General features: G+C 40.5%; 1 protein-coding gene and 1 long non-coding RNA gene across 4 annotated transcripts in view; one reads left to right on the forward strand and one right to left on the reverse strand.

Annotated features, from left to right (window-relative positions):
• The window catches only part of NOL4 (nucleolar protein 4), a 188,289-nt gene extending 173,673 nt beyond the window's left edge, over positions 1-14,616 (reverse strand). For all 3 annotated transcript variants that reach the window (XM_027638831.1, XM_027638830.1, XM_027638835.1), the window contains exon 1: positions 14,159-14,616. In XM_027638831.1, coding sequence (XP_027494632.1) covers positions 14,159-14,425 — 267 coding nt within the window. In that variant the 5' untranslated portion in view covers positions 14,426-14,616. The remainder of the gene's footprint in view (positions 1-14,158) is intronic.
• Positions 14,199-14,674, forward strand: part of LOC113945019 — a 1,966-nt gene continuing 1,490 nt past the window's right edge. The window contains exon 1 of the long non-coding RNA XR_003526918.1: positions 14,199-14,365. This is a non-coding gene — a long non-coding RNA (uncharacterized LOC113945019). The remainder of the gene's footprint in view (positions 14,366-14,674) is intronic.

A 14,674-nucleotide genomic window follows, 5' to 3' on the forward strand; every position in this document is an offset into this window, starting at 1 on the left:
CTGTTAAAATCTATGTATATCCTTGGCGTAGAGAGGAACGTATGGGATAGAGCTCTATTTTGGATCACGGCGGGGCGATGCTTGAAAGGAAAAAAGGAAAATACAAAATAAAAAGGTTGCTGTAATTTTTTATCGATGTGGTTTGACACGAAAACCTGACCCATTTGGGGGCATTTCTGTATATGGTTGACACGTATGAAGGACTAGAATCGAAGTCCTAGGCATCAAACGCTACACCGAGATCCACAGCGATTAAGGCTGTTTTTTTCCGAGCGAGGCAGTCATTCATTTCAGAGTAATCCTTGCTGCACAACGCTGATGGAGGCATGCTCCGTGCAGCGCATCCTGCCTCTGGAGAGCTTTCTCGGCTGGGGAAGGGGAAATGCTCTGAAATGGCTTATGTCTTGCCTCTCAATGATTCATAAGATAGGTGCTGAACCTCACCATTATTAGAGAGATAAAATCCACAGACTATGAGGTCTGATAATAGGCAACTATACTGCTATCCATATTACCTTGTAAAATTGAAGTATTGATTTTTTTAGAGCATGGTTTGCTACTTAGCAGACCAATCCCACTACTATTGTAGTCAGTGGGATTTTGCTATTGACTTCAGTGGGAACAGCTTTTTGCCTTTAACATGGTCTATTTCACATTATTATGGTAATGTCATTCAGCAGTTCTTAAAATTGGCCTTCTTGGCCTTAGACATTTTAAAAGATTAATGTACAAATTATTTCAGCTCAAATTATTCACCTCATTTCTGCTCATGTTATGTCCAAAGTTTTGTTTGGATAAATTCAATAGATAACTTAGAGCTCCAGATGGTTGTGGGTGGATTGGACCTAATAGATTCTCCAGTTACAAGTTTTTAAGTGGGGGTTTTTTTGTTGTTTTGGTTTGGCTTTTTAATTTTACAGAAGCCTTGATTTAGAAACCCATTTGTAGATCTCCTCTTGCATGCAGCTTTGACTGCATTTGGTTGCTCACCAAAATAGCATGCCTTCCAAAGCAAGATTAAAAATATTAAAATGCAGCCAGTGCAGGGAGTGGTTCAGTTCAACTGAAGCCACACAAACAGGCTGATCCTCCTGCCCATAGATAATATAAATTTGAATCTTGGCACGTGCCATTAGATTGGAATTCTAAATGAGAAACAGCAGGCCTTGAGGTCTGGAAATAAAGGCAACACAAGGAAAAGAAGCAAACCTGTCCTCTGCCTATTAGTAAATAATAAACTACAGCAGCAAAGACAAATTACAAGGATGCAGGAAAATGCGTAGCACTGCAGACATCAGATAGATATTGGGACTATGACATAACAGGAGACACGTCCAAATTCAAACTGCAAGGTGTATCTAGCAGTTATAACACTTATTTGGGTATTTGTGTAACTACAAGCTTTTTAGTGTCTAGCAACATTCTGCTTAGCTACTTTTTCTATATCATGCTGTGATACTCATTGAGCTAAATGTTGACAACTAAACTGTAAGTTGTAATAAATAATTAGGAATAGACACAGAATTTATCCAGAAAACCTGCTGAAGTCAAGAAAAATGCCCATGCCCCCAAAAAATGCTTCATTTTCCTCACATTTTCCAGGCAGAAAATCTTAAGGTTGTTCTGTGCTTATAGGTGGCTGACAGGTATGCCTAGCTGCCTAAATACTGGGTTTGAAGATCAAAAGTAGTTTATTACCAAATTAACAGGAAGCATCAGCCTTCTTTTGCCTGGTTTACTTCATTAGCTTTATTATTATTATCATGAAATGTGTAATAAGTGTTCTCCAGGCTTATTTTACTTTCCTCAGCCTCCACCTCTCCTGAAGCTGACTTTCCTGCTTTTGGATGAGCTCACAGGAAGCTATTAAGCCAAAGTTTGTTTATACTTGATTGGCTTTAACACTTCACTCCATTTGTTCTCTCATCTCACTTTTCTTCTGCTCACATTAGAAGCACGATTGCTCTAATGCAAATATAGTTCAAAGAAACGAGGAAGAGGGAAAGAGATCTGAATTCTCCCCACAGCAGATGTCCTAATGTGATATCCATAGGAAAGGGAGATTACTAAAAAACAAGTAAACAAACAACCTCAACGGTGTAATTGAGGGTGAGTGTATATGTTGGGTATGTTTAGATGGGAAAGGGACAGGATGAGAGATGCTCCTTTAGTTGACTTAAATACATGGATAGTCTGAAGGACTGAGATAAGCTTGTTCCCCAGGTTGGTTTTTCCCTCCTTAAACAATCAGAATATGGGGATTTCAACAAGAGAGAGCTGTCTACGTAGTGTTGAGTGTGACTCTGACACTGTGGAAGATAATAACCAAAGATGTGGGAGCAGGGTGTTCCTAGTATTATTTTACAGCTGAATTTGGCCTTTCTGTTATTAAACCTTTTTAGATATTTTTATACCTTTTATAAACTTGCCTATGCATCTGCTAAGGGCTGGTCTAGCACATTGGAATATACTGTGGCAAAACCGGATAGCAGTTACAGGTAAATTACTCTTTACAAACAGAAACACTTTATCTAAACGTATCCTATTGAGAGTTCAGTCACTGCCACCCAGTCAACCCATACCAACTGATAGGGGCATTGAGTGCCCAGGGTGGTGGACACGTTCCCTCAGACACTGTCCATTGCAAAACCTATGCATCAGTTAGGTGCTGCATTATGTCTTCAAAACAGGGGCATAATCTTTGTGCCAAAGATTAAAAAAAAAATTATTCACACACCTTCTGATGGTCCTATTCCAGGAGGGGATTTTACCCAGCACAATTTAGGATGATAGGACTGGTCCTTCAAAGCTTCACAAATTTCACCAGCTAAATTCCTTCCAGCTTCCTCCAGCTACAGTTTTTCAGCTTTTTTTATAGGTTTGTTCGTTCACTCTTTGGCTCTATTAAGCAAAGTACTAATTTATTTTAAAACATTTTCACTTAACTATCTCTATTGTACTTTGTTTATTTGCTTGCTTTCAAATTATAGCAAGCATGATGATGAAATTCATTAAATTTTTTGAAGTCTGTATATGTGGAATTTTTCCTGACTTTACATTTATTAAGAATTAAATTTCTCTAAAAAAAATTTGGTAATTACCTATAAATTCATTAGAGTTCAACAATAAGTAGCGGAAAAATACATAGTTCATTAGAATTCTATTAATTGAAATCTTCTACTTCTTAATAAAACTTGACCCGCTTTCTCCTATTTAGGAATGCTTTTTCCTACTCAGCTTTTGAAAGCAGGCCTTTTGGTTCAAGTTGAAAATGTGAGGTTCAATTAGGAATACAGGTAAAACAATATTTTCAGTTCCACAATTTCCTCAAAGTCTGATGTATCTTGACAAAATTGTGCTGAAGAGAATAATACTGAAATTTGCTATATAGAGGAGCAATTAAAGAGGAAAAAAGTAGTCTTATTTTAACCAGCTTTATTCAGTTCTAGACCTAGCTTTATTTATTTTGCTTTATTATTTGCTTCTGCAAATGTAACTCTTTGAAAGCTCCTCATGTGCCCGATTCAACTCTGTTACACCAAAACAACAATAATGAGTCCTTGTACATTGGTAACACATGGCAGAGGATTTGTGTAAGTTTTCTAAAAAACACAGGGTCAAAGTGCAATGAGTTTACAATAAATGTCTTTTTGAGAAATTCTGGTTTTTGCTGCTGCGTTCTATACAGAACTTACTATCCCATCTCTTTATTAGATAAGCCCAAATTGAGATAAAAAAGGATAAATGTATGAGGTCTGTCTGAACCGCAGGTTTTAGAAGGATGCCTGGTATTTGAATATAGCACTCGTTAAAAGGAACCTGACTGTTTGCTCACTACAAATGAAATACTTCAGTATTACAGCAACCATAGCCAGGGGGCTTTGCTGAACTCTCAGAATATAAAAAGATAAAGGTTATCAAAAGATGTCATAAAAAAAAAATTATGACTATGTCTAGATTAAGGGAGGAACAAGTGAGTTACATTCTTTTTTCCTTTCCGTTGCAGTTCCTTGAGAAATGCAATGGGGCAAGTCATCTAATTATATATATGCCATACTTCCTGGTCACACTGGTGAAAAAGGAAAGTCTTCCAGAAATTGTCATCATTTGAATGAGCTAATTTCCTCTCATATTTGCCATTAATTCTCTAATAATTCTGCTCTTTTTTCTTTTCTTCCCACCATGGTAAGAGTTTGGTAGTAGTTGCAACAAATACACACACACAGAAAGCTAGGACGGGTAGACAAAAATACAGAGATGAAAACAGCACATTCCTTCTCATCACAAGTGCAGCAAATTGGAAACTAGAGGTAGTTTATTGCAAATGTTCTGTGTAAACCACAATAATGTCATGGACTGGTCCACACAGGGTGTTGATGGTCTCCCTCCTTCCTCCAGACTAGTAATATCACCACAGCAACAAGCCATAGAAACTGCTACAGTCAAACTGACCAACAAACCATCTAGTACCAGTCTGCAAGGAAGTCTGCAAAAGATGTCAGAGCTCAGTAATTAGTAAATAAACAAATTCCTAAACAAAATACAGCACATTACGCAATAATGACTGATTTATTTTCCTCTGCTAGCTTCAGTCAATCCAAGAACACATACCTAAAAGTTAATAATCTATTCATGAAACAAGAGTATGAAGGCTGAGACCACGAGCAATGGTAAAATTCAGTACAAAGGGGAAGGGGATGGGAAGATTCTGGGATTTCACCACACCATACAAGCCTCCCCTTGTGTCGACTGTATGGGCTGGAGCGTGACTAAGCCCTGATAGATGGTCTGTGGGAAAACACCTGGGGAGGTGCTGCAAGACACCAGGTGAGATCCAGGCAGCAGGTCCTTGCCATCACACCAGTGCCCGCGCTCCCAGTGACACAGAGCAGGCAGGGCAGCAACATGACCTTGTCCTCCCTTCTGCTCCAGACAGCAAAGCTGAACTGACATAAAGAGCATACTACATCCTTACGAGAGCCACAGAGCTATCATTCTCCTGTAACATCCTTGGAAAAAATTTTGGATTAATCAATCAGGGTTTCTCTAGGGGCACTAATGCAGACTTTCCATTCCCAACAATACTGGTTATAAAACAATGGACTAGCTTTGAATTTACCTTCTGAGATGGTTGTTAAAAGAGTCTTAGGAGATGGAATAGAATTAAAAAGGGTTACTGCTGAATCCTCCCTCTCTGCTGTTCACCAGTATTTACACCACACTATTTCACTCAGCTTCTTTCTACCTCTTTACATGTCTGTTTTCTGCTGTGCATTTTTTCTTAATGTTTATCTTTCTGAGTGATAGAACCATTTAAAACTGTTTCTCTTATAAGTATCCCTTTTCTTTAATTAGCTCAGTTACCTTCCATGGACCTTTCATCTGTCATGACCTTTTAGAGATGAGATAAATACACTAAGCATGTTATTAAAGGCAAGGACATACCATTTAGTTAAGAAGAAGAATAAGTTTTCAATGTTATTCTCTATACTTTTCCTAATGCCAATTTTTATTATACCTGCTGGGCATGTTTTAGATACGCTTATTGATTTCTTTGAAACTATTCCTAAATATTTCCCTCAAGATGTTATATTAATTCCATTGATTTTAAATGTGATTGAGAAGCTTGACTTCTTCCTTTCCTTTCAAAAAGCTAATGTCACAATGGCATATAACGCAGATTATCTGACAATTCTCTGTATAGAATTCTGCCTGCCATGATTTCTCCTTTTTTTTCCTTAGTTATGATATTTCTATTTTACGTCCCAATTCTTCTTTCACTTCCTTAAGCTAATTAATTTGGTTTTCCATCTGGTGTTGAAATGCCTTAATTTTCCTGAGTTTTTTGTGCACCTATGTATACATATATACTTATATGTCTGTATATATACACAATGGACTGCATTGTATAGCTCTCAAACACTTCCTATGGTTTCCCAACTCTTCACCATTTTTAATGTCATCACAGCCAAAGTTTCAACCCTGCTTTAATAAAGTCAGTGTCAGACTGGTTTCATTTCAGAAGGAAGCAAGAACCAAAGTTTCACCTGAAAATTTTTAAGATTCCTGAACACAACAAGTTAGAAGAACATAATTAACTGTCACAAAATACAAATTTAGTTCCACCAACCAGGTACAGTTATATTGACACTTAATTTTTAATGATTCTTACTGATTTTTTTTCTGGTGTTGAAATATGGTTCACTAGCCTGTCATTTCTATGAACTACCTTTATCTCCTTGTTTTTTCACCTTGTACATTTTTGGCCATAATCCAGTATCATTGCCATATATAGTGGCAAATGGTATATTTTAATAATAGTTTCGTTACTTCATTCTTAAATTTTCTAGTGTTGTTGAACTTGTATTAGTCCTAGGGATGCACTGTAATTTAATATCACCCCTTTTTTTATTTCTCTATTTCTGATCATTCTTCAGTTTCATCACCTGAAAAATGTAACCCCAGGATAGGTATTTCTTTATTACCTTGAGCACACACTGAAAAATTAAGTTCTGTGAAACCTGTTTATAATTCTTGTCTTTCCTGTCTGCTGAAACCTCTGGCCATACCTTAGCTGCTCTTCTCTTATGTAATCTAATTACTTGTATAATTACTTGCTTGTTATTCATCTTCTATCAGTTTGGAGTAGTGAGAGTCTATTCCTAGGTGTGATTTTCCATATGCCAGCATGATGCTGCTTTACCCTACAGATAGGTCATGATTTAGTGGCACTACTTCAGCTCTGGATCTGCCTTGAACAAAAGTTTTCTACAAAATCCACCTGGCAGTATTAGTAGTGGTATGTATAAGTCCAGATGCAGCAAAGAGAGCAATCACAAGACATGCTCATTTAAAAATTGTACAGTGAGTTAGAGTCATGTCATTTAAGTGCAAGTAATCTCGCCACCTAAATTTTCTTAAGTAGTACAGTCAAAATATTATAGCATCCATGTCTTGTTGTATTAAAAACTCTGGGGTAACAAAATGTACAAAATCATCAGACACACAGACCTCACTCTCAATAAAACATATAAAACCTCTCGTTTCCCAAAGGAGCTTAATTGCAGGCTCTCAAGTATAAAATGTTGTACGAGTTTTATCCTAGGCTGAAGTAGTTCATTTGATAAAAACTGTCCTTCCAAGTCTATACAGAATATTTGTTTCTGACAAAAAGTCTTTACTTGAGGTTAACTCTAACATAGATCAGTTTTATTAAGTAAACTGTTTTCTACAGATAGCTCCTTAGGTTGAAGAGTATCCACACATACAACAAAATGTTTCAAACCCTACATTTCAATTTCAACAACTAGCTGTAATCCCTGCAGATGCACACAGTAACTCAGGTTTTGCAGCTTGCAGAGTTATTGAATAAGCAGTCAGAAGTCTGCACAACTGTCTGTGATAAAGTTGATCATAACTAAGAAAATCCATTTGCATCTGGAAAAATGCTCAATGCCATAACTTGTAGCATGTCTTTCCTGGATATTGACAATGCCTATCTGGGTATTGTATGCTTATAAACCATTCAAAAATACCTTGCTAGTGGAACTGTAAGGTTTTGAGGCTCATCTATTTAAAGAGAACAAAAAGGTAATTTAAGCAAGCTGCAGGATCACTTTCAGTGCTGTTGCAGGACAATGCAAACAACTCTCATTGCACCAGGTAATACCCCCTGAGTTTTCTAGTCAAAGAGGCTTCCAGTAGGTTTAAAATTACTTATACAAGGCAAAAACATCTTTTACATCCTGGAAAGCTCTACTGACTTTGAAGGCTGTATTGACCAGAGTCAACCTACTCAGCAAGAAACAGAAAATCTCTGTGATGCTCTGTGGTGCAAGGGAGGCTGCAGAATCTGGTATGATCCTCCCTCCTGGAGAGTGTGTTTCCTGCCATGCTGTCTCATTTATATGCCCTGCTTGCTTTGTTCCTCTTTTACCAGCAAACTCTCAACAGGTGTATCCTGCATAACAGGGAAAGATCGGCACCCAAATAGCTTCCTTCAGACCAAACATAACAGCTGCTGGTTGCCTCCTTTCAACAGCAGACTAAACTCACAGTTCAACCTCAGGAAATTTTAATTTATTTCTGTACCGTAAAATGAAATTTGAATCATTAACTTCCACATTCATCCAGCATTGGCACTAGCCTTTTTCCCCTAGGGGCTCGTGCATGAGAAGCCTTCTCTATATGGGGTCTCTCTGTGTAGTCTCTCCAGATTGTGTCTCCTTTCAATCAAAGATGTTGAACAAGAGCAATGGTGATCACCCAAGAGGTTAGGGGAAGAAAGTTTCTCTGTAACAAGATCAGAAAAAGTCCCATCACGCTGTACTGATGTCTATCAGCCCATTTGAGCCCTAACCTTCCAGCAAATACCTGCTTATTTCCTACTCATCACATAGCTATGTAGCCACAAAAAAACCCACTCAGTACGTCTAAAGAAAATAGGGTTGGCGCATCTGAGCAGCAGTCCCTGCATCATGACCAAATCCAGTGCAGCTTCTCTGACAAGAGATCAAGGATGAGAGTGAAGAAACAAGTTCACTATTGCCTCAGTCTTCTCGGCAAAGGTTCACAGCATCATGGAAATTAAACTGGGACTTCTTATTTCTGATTACTGGAAATATTTGGGCTTTTGAGCCCTTGCCCAGGTGATAGCACTGAGTTTGTCGTCCTGTCTCTCACTACATGTGTAAGATGGGATGGATATACCAGTGCTAGTTTTTGTTTGTGCACTGCTACACCCTATTTAATGTTTCTAAAGTAACATCAACATATTCTACCTTAAAATACTCGGGTTTTAAAAATCTGCTCTCTTTGGCTTATGTTTCTTTGAAATTCTTTGAACATTGTTATTAAGAAATCTCAGCTCCTCCTCTCCTAATGCCTCTCTCACAAATGTGTGTGGAAATGGCATCTTACATATGGCCGCTTTAACATTTTTAAATTCCAGGACAGAGTTATTCTCTTTATTCATGAACACTTCAGTGAATGCCTGCATTAAGAGTTGCCAACTAAACCAGTTTTGTTCCATCTGCTATGACCATTTTCCAGCACTGCCTGTGTGATTCACCAGCATCCCTCCTCACAGAGTCCATCGGGAGGTCTGCAAACAGCAGGGCAGAGGCTGCGGGTAAAGGGAGGAGCTCTGCAGACCTGAGCAGAGGTTAAGGAAAACGTGGTGGGCAGTTAAAACCAGACAGGGTTCGAATACTGTTCCTGAGCCTGGAAGGTGCATTTAATGGGACACTAAACTCCTGCAGAATTATACCTTGAGATAAATTACAGCTCACCCTCAGCATCACCTTCCTGCAGTATTTACTGCCATTATGTGCTGGCAGTTCAGCAGGCTATAGAGCTACCAATATATATTTGACAAAGACTTTTATACTTTTTTTCCAATATTCATGACTACAAAAATGGGAAGAAATGCAAAAAAAAAAGCCTATTTTTAGATTGTTATGAAATGCCCTAAAATAATAAACAATATAAAACATAAGATAATTTAAAACAATACATTTTTACACATAAGCTATTTATATGGTGATCTGTTTTTTCTATTATTCATGAACAAAGTAATTTATATAAAACCGAAAAGAACATAAACTCATATGTCTATCTGCTATTCTTCAAGTCCAACAGAAGAGGTGGGCTGGGATACAGCCTGTTCCTTTGAGCTGACTGGCCTGTAATTTTAAGCCCTAAATCCTGTAATCAGGTTCAGTAGTACAGCCCTGCACCTGCAGGGAGCCTTGCTGGTCTGCTAGCAGCAACCCATGAGGTACCAGACCCTCCTGCAGGATCTAAGGATTTAACTAAACTGAACAAAATTTGGTGTCAGAATGAAAGTTCAGTCTCTCCTTGTAGTCGGAAAATATAAAATAGAGTACAGGAAAAAATCATACATTAGGTCTGTGATATCATTAAAGTCAGTGCAGTCATTCCAAATTAGTAATGACATAAAAGTAATCGGAACTTGGCCTTTGAGATTAAGTTCTATTAGTTTGCTAATATTATGTAAATTCTATATTTGAGAGGTAGCCTGCAGTCATCTTGGCCCTTCTCTTTTAAAGGAAAGTTCTGCTTAAAGTCTGCTGATACGAGCTCAGGCCATTATTTTATAACTCCTTTTTAAATCACGACTGATTTTACGGTCCATATTTATGTTTACAGGTAACATCAAGCCAGAGAAAGAAGAGTGGTGAAAAGAAATTTGTTTTCAAGTTGCCAATCAATAAACAGTTCCAGCTAAAAAACTATGCAAAAAATAAATTTAAAAATATACCATAAAAATCATGTATACCATTAGAAAGATTATCATACTAGAAATACTAGTTCCGTGCCTCCTTATGGTTGGTGAGTACCAACCACTAGAAGTCAATACTATCAACCATTTGGCATACTTGTTGGCCTAACCTGTTTTGTTCATACAGTGTGTCTAGGCTAGGCATAATTCCACTGCTTGCAGCTTGGGCTTAATGCAAGAAAATCTACAGTGGTAACAGGAGCAATCTGAAAAGTTGCAAAGTGAAATACTTGCTGGGTTGCCTATAGGAATACTTTAAGCCTATAGGAATACCTTACTGTGTGTTGTCCTACTCAGGACCTAAAATGGCTGTTTTGCAGGGAATGTTGTTGCCTGGTGACCAAAAGTGCATCTCCTAGGCCACAGAGGGATGTGAACATTCAGAAATTGATTTGTTCCTGTTGCTCTTGAGGAGACCATACCCGTAAAATAGATTAAGCCAGCACATAATCATCTATGCAGCCTCCTTGCTGGCATGCTTAAACTTGATACTGAAGGCAGGCCTGTGATTTTGAGCTACTTATCACCCAGGCAAGGGAAAAATAGAATAATACCTTGTGCGCTACTGCCCACAGAATGTGAAAGTAGACCGAGCCTCAGCTACTGTGAGACTGCAAGACACCCCTGCTTCAATTAAGTCTGTGTTGTACATCTAGCCTGTTCCGGTGCAACCTCCCAGTTGCTATCAGGCTCTCTTTCTTTCATTAGAATCAAGTAGTTAATTAGCCCCAGCCTGTCCTCTCTCCTTCTCTCTTTCCCTTTAACGCAGCAGTAATGATGTCTAATTACCAGCAGCAGTGGATTACAGCACCATCAGGAGCAAATCTCTCTGGCTGACAGCAAAGCTGAGCAGCAAATCTTAAAGCTTCAAGGAGAGAATAATTCCTAACGAAGTATTTGAATATTTGCTTATTTTTGACCAGCTTGTGACTGTAGAGTCCAACTTGTAATTTCATCCATCCTGTTACTGCACAGGGAGTGCTCATGCTGCCAACAGTGATTAATTTTAAATTGAAATTGCTTTTACCTATGGTGAGATCAAGTGATGGGCAAGAAGGGGGAGAGAACGAGGGAGAGATTCACAGTTTGGGGCTTTGTTAGCATTTTGGGCTCTCTCTGCTGACTGGACAGGCTCAAATGTACAGGATAATAATGAGAGATGAGGGAAAAACAAAACACAGTGGGGATGTTTCTAAATGGTCATAAATTAATAAACTCTTAAATAATTAGTAAGAGTTAAAAAATGAGAGAATGGGCTTTTAAGGCTTACCAACAATTACTGTCTGATGAAAATGCAATTCTTTTCCCCCAGTAACTTATCATCCCCAGCTGGGTGAAATTCTAGGCCTCTTGAGTCAATAGGAGCTTTGCCACAGGCTTCCTTTGGGCCAGGGCTGCATCCCTGTTTTGTCACAGGGATTCTTTCTGAGCTTTCAGTGCCCTGCAGGTGCTGCCCCAGCTCTGGAAATAGCCCATACAAACCATTGCCACCCTGCAAGTCTGCTTAAATACCCCTCTGCCTTTTGTGATGGGATAGTGACACCAGATTCATGGGTTTAGGAGAGGGTGGTATTTGTTTCTCAGAGCTGAATGTTTTATGGGAGTTCTAAGCAACACCTTTTCTCATTTGTGTTGGACAGCAGATTTACATTTGGCAGCAGGAAGAAATTGTACCTACATGCAAGATCTCTTCTGTAAAGGTTTATATTTCATTGTTCAAGTAATATACAGATATTCAGGAACTGCTTACAGATAGGTCATGCTAACTTTCCTTTCTTGATTTCATTAGCAGACATCCTTATTTTATTAGAATGCCCGCTTGGTTGCTTAAGCTATCCAAAAAGAGTTACTTCTGTATTAATATAAATACATATAAAGGGACATAAAGAGACATTCACAGACAAGGGTTTGACTCCCCAAATGCACAAAGGTGAGACCACCAAGATGCTCGCCCTCTGACTGAAATCCCTAGTGGGGAAAAAATAAAATAAAAATTGATTCTGTGTTCTTAAAATAGAAAACAGGAGGCAAGGTGGGACTCCAGGCTTTCATGGCCTAGCAAAGGTGAGAGAAAATAGGCAAGCTGATCATCACTGAGTCTTGTGTTTCAGATGCCCAAAATAGCACTTAATTTTTAAATTCCATCTTGTAAAATAAAAGTTAGCCTCTTTTTTTTAGTAGCAAAGTCAATGTAATTTTAAAAAATACTGAATTTGCTTACAGTTTTGAACTTGCAGTGAAAAGGATAGTCTTGGAAATAAATAGTCTTGCTCACTGGCTCACTAAAATAATTATTTCAGTGAGCAGAAGAGATATTTAAAAATACCGACCTAATTGGAGACTTTTGCTTTAGACAACGTTTTTGTTATAAATTGTATCTACATTACCCTCTGGCCTCAGAAATTAGCAGTCATCTAACACTAGAACAGAGATCTGCCAAATAACCTGAATCTATAGGCAGACCTGGAATAGTTCAGTGAATAAAAACCATAGAGAAGGAACAAACTCTGTCCAGAGCTTCTTTTTCATTTTCAATCTTCAGATCTGTAAACTCCTTAAAATTAATTTCCCATCTCTGCATCCTCACAGCCACGACAGCGCTGATGACAAGGGGGCAAATAGAAGCCAGCCTCTGGGAATGCCCAGGTTTATGACTTCAGCAAGGCAAAGAGAGGCAGATTTCCCCAGCAGCCTACGTCACAACCCAACCCAGAATACTTTCCAAGAAGCCCCCTTTGCTGCGCCACTTAGCAACATTCCCGTTAGGTCCGGATAAGCTGCCACTCCAGGAAAAGAAATAAAAAAAAAAAAAAAAAGAAAGAAAGAATATTGCTCATCCAAGCCAAATGCCCAGGAAGGAATATTTTTAATTGCTGGGTTTCCTTTCTCGGCTCCCCCTCCACACCCGCCCCACGCACAGACAAAAGAAGCTTAGTTTGCGTGACCCAGCACATAAGAAGTAAGAATAATGATACATTAAGAGAGTTCAATAGGCAAAACCTACTTGCAACCAACAGTCCCCATCTTCTTAAATAGGAAAATCTGTCGCTCCTGCCACCACCAAGCATAATAGCTCTCCCGCTGTCAGACCTGCACCGAGTCCGCGGCGCCAGCGCCTGCCGGGGATGCCACGCTACCCTAGCACATTGAACGGAGTGCTGAGGGGCTCCCGCGACCCCAAAAAGAGTCACAAAATACACCCTTCCCTCGGTCATGCGGAACCCCGTTCTCCCTTTGTTGAGCATCCTCTCTCTCCCCCGCCGCTCCTTACGAGCGCAGCCGGCCCTTCGCAGCCAAGCCGGGCACATTCGTGGCCGCTCGGCGGCGGCTCCAGGGCTGCGGGCTAACAATAAAAAAAAAAATAATAATAATAAATAAATAAATTATAACCCCCAACCGATATCCCGGGGAACCACCGCCCGGCGCCGCGCCTGGCTTTGTGCCAGGCAGGGTACCCCCGTGCGCCATCCATCAGCCCCGCCGGCGGCGGGGGCCGCTGCCCGGGGCGGCGGGGCCCGGCACAATGGCCGGAGCGGCGGCGGCGGCGGGACAATAGCCCACCCAAACCGCGCCGCGGCGGCCCGGGGGAACGGGGGGGACAAGGAGGATGAGGAGGACGAGGGGAAGAACGACACCGACCCGGCGGGGTGCGTTGTGCGCGCGATCGCTTTAAATGAAAGGACCCACAAAGACCTCGGCGGTGTATAATGTGACAGGCAAACGCAACATGGTGATGATGACTTGGGGGAAGAGGGAGGAAGGAGCCAACTGTGGCTGTGGCTCCCCCTGCGCCTCTCGCTCCCGGAGCGGGCTGCAGCGGCCGACATAGAACAAGGAAGACAATTCTCTACTAACCGTGGTTTTGACTGGCACGTACAGCACTTGCTTCCCTCCTCCAGCACCACCACTGACCTCGTCCCAGTTGCCGAGCTGGAAGCCTTTAGATTTGACCCAGAATTTGAATTTGGCATTATCCGTGGAGCTCGACTCGGAGCCGTTCAGGAGCTGGACGATCCGGTCGTATTTTTTACGGGTCACCGTCTTGGTTTTTCCAGAGTCCCCGTAAGTCCTGAGACACCAGTCTTGAAACTGGCGGTACATGTCCCGGTCGCTGCTCTCCATAATCTCCTAGTACACACACGCACACATGCACACGCCGGGGCGCACACACACGCACACACACACACACGGACAGACACACGGACACGCACACGAAACGGGCCGGGGTGCGGGGCCGGGCCGCCCCGCCGCACTTTGCACCTGTTCACCCAGCGCTCATGAAAAATGCATCCACCTCCGAGCCGGAGCGAAGGAGGTCCCGGTGCAGGCAGATCCCAGCGGATTTTTTTTTTCTTTTTTTTTTTTTTTTTT

The sequence above is a fragment of the Corapipo altera genome, unplaced genomic scaffold (genome assembly GCF_003945725.1).
Source record: "Corapipo altera isolate COAL_440 unplaced genomic scaffold, ASM394572v1 49, whole genome shotgun sequence".
NCBI classification, from domain to species: domain Eukaryota; kingdom Metazoa; phylum Chordata; class Aves; order Passeriformes; family Pipridae; genus Corapipo; species Corapipo altera.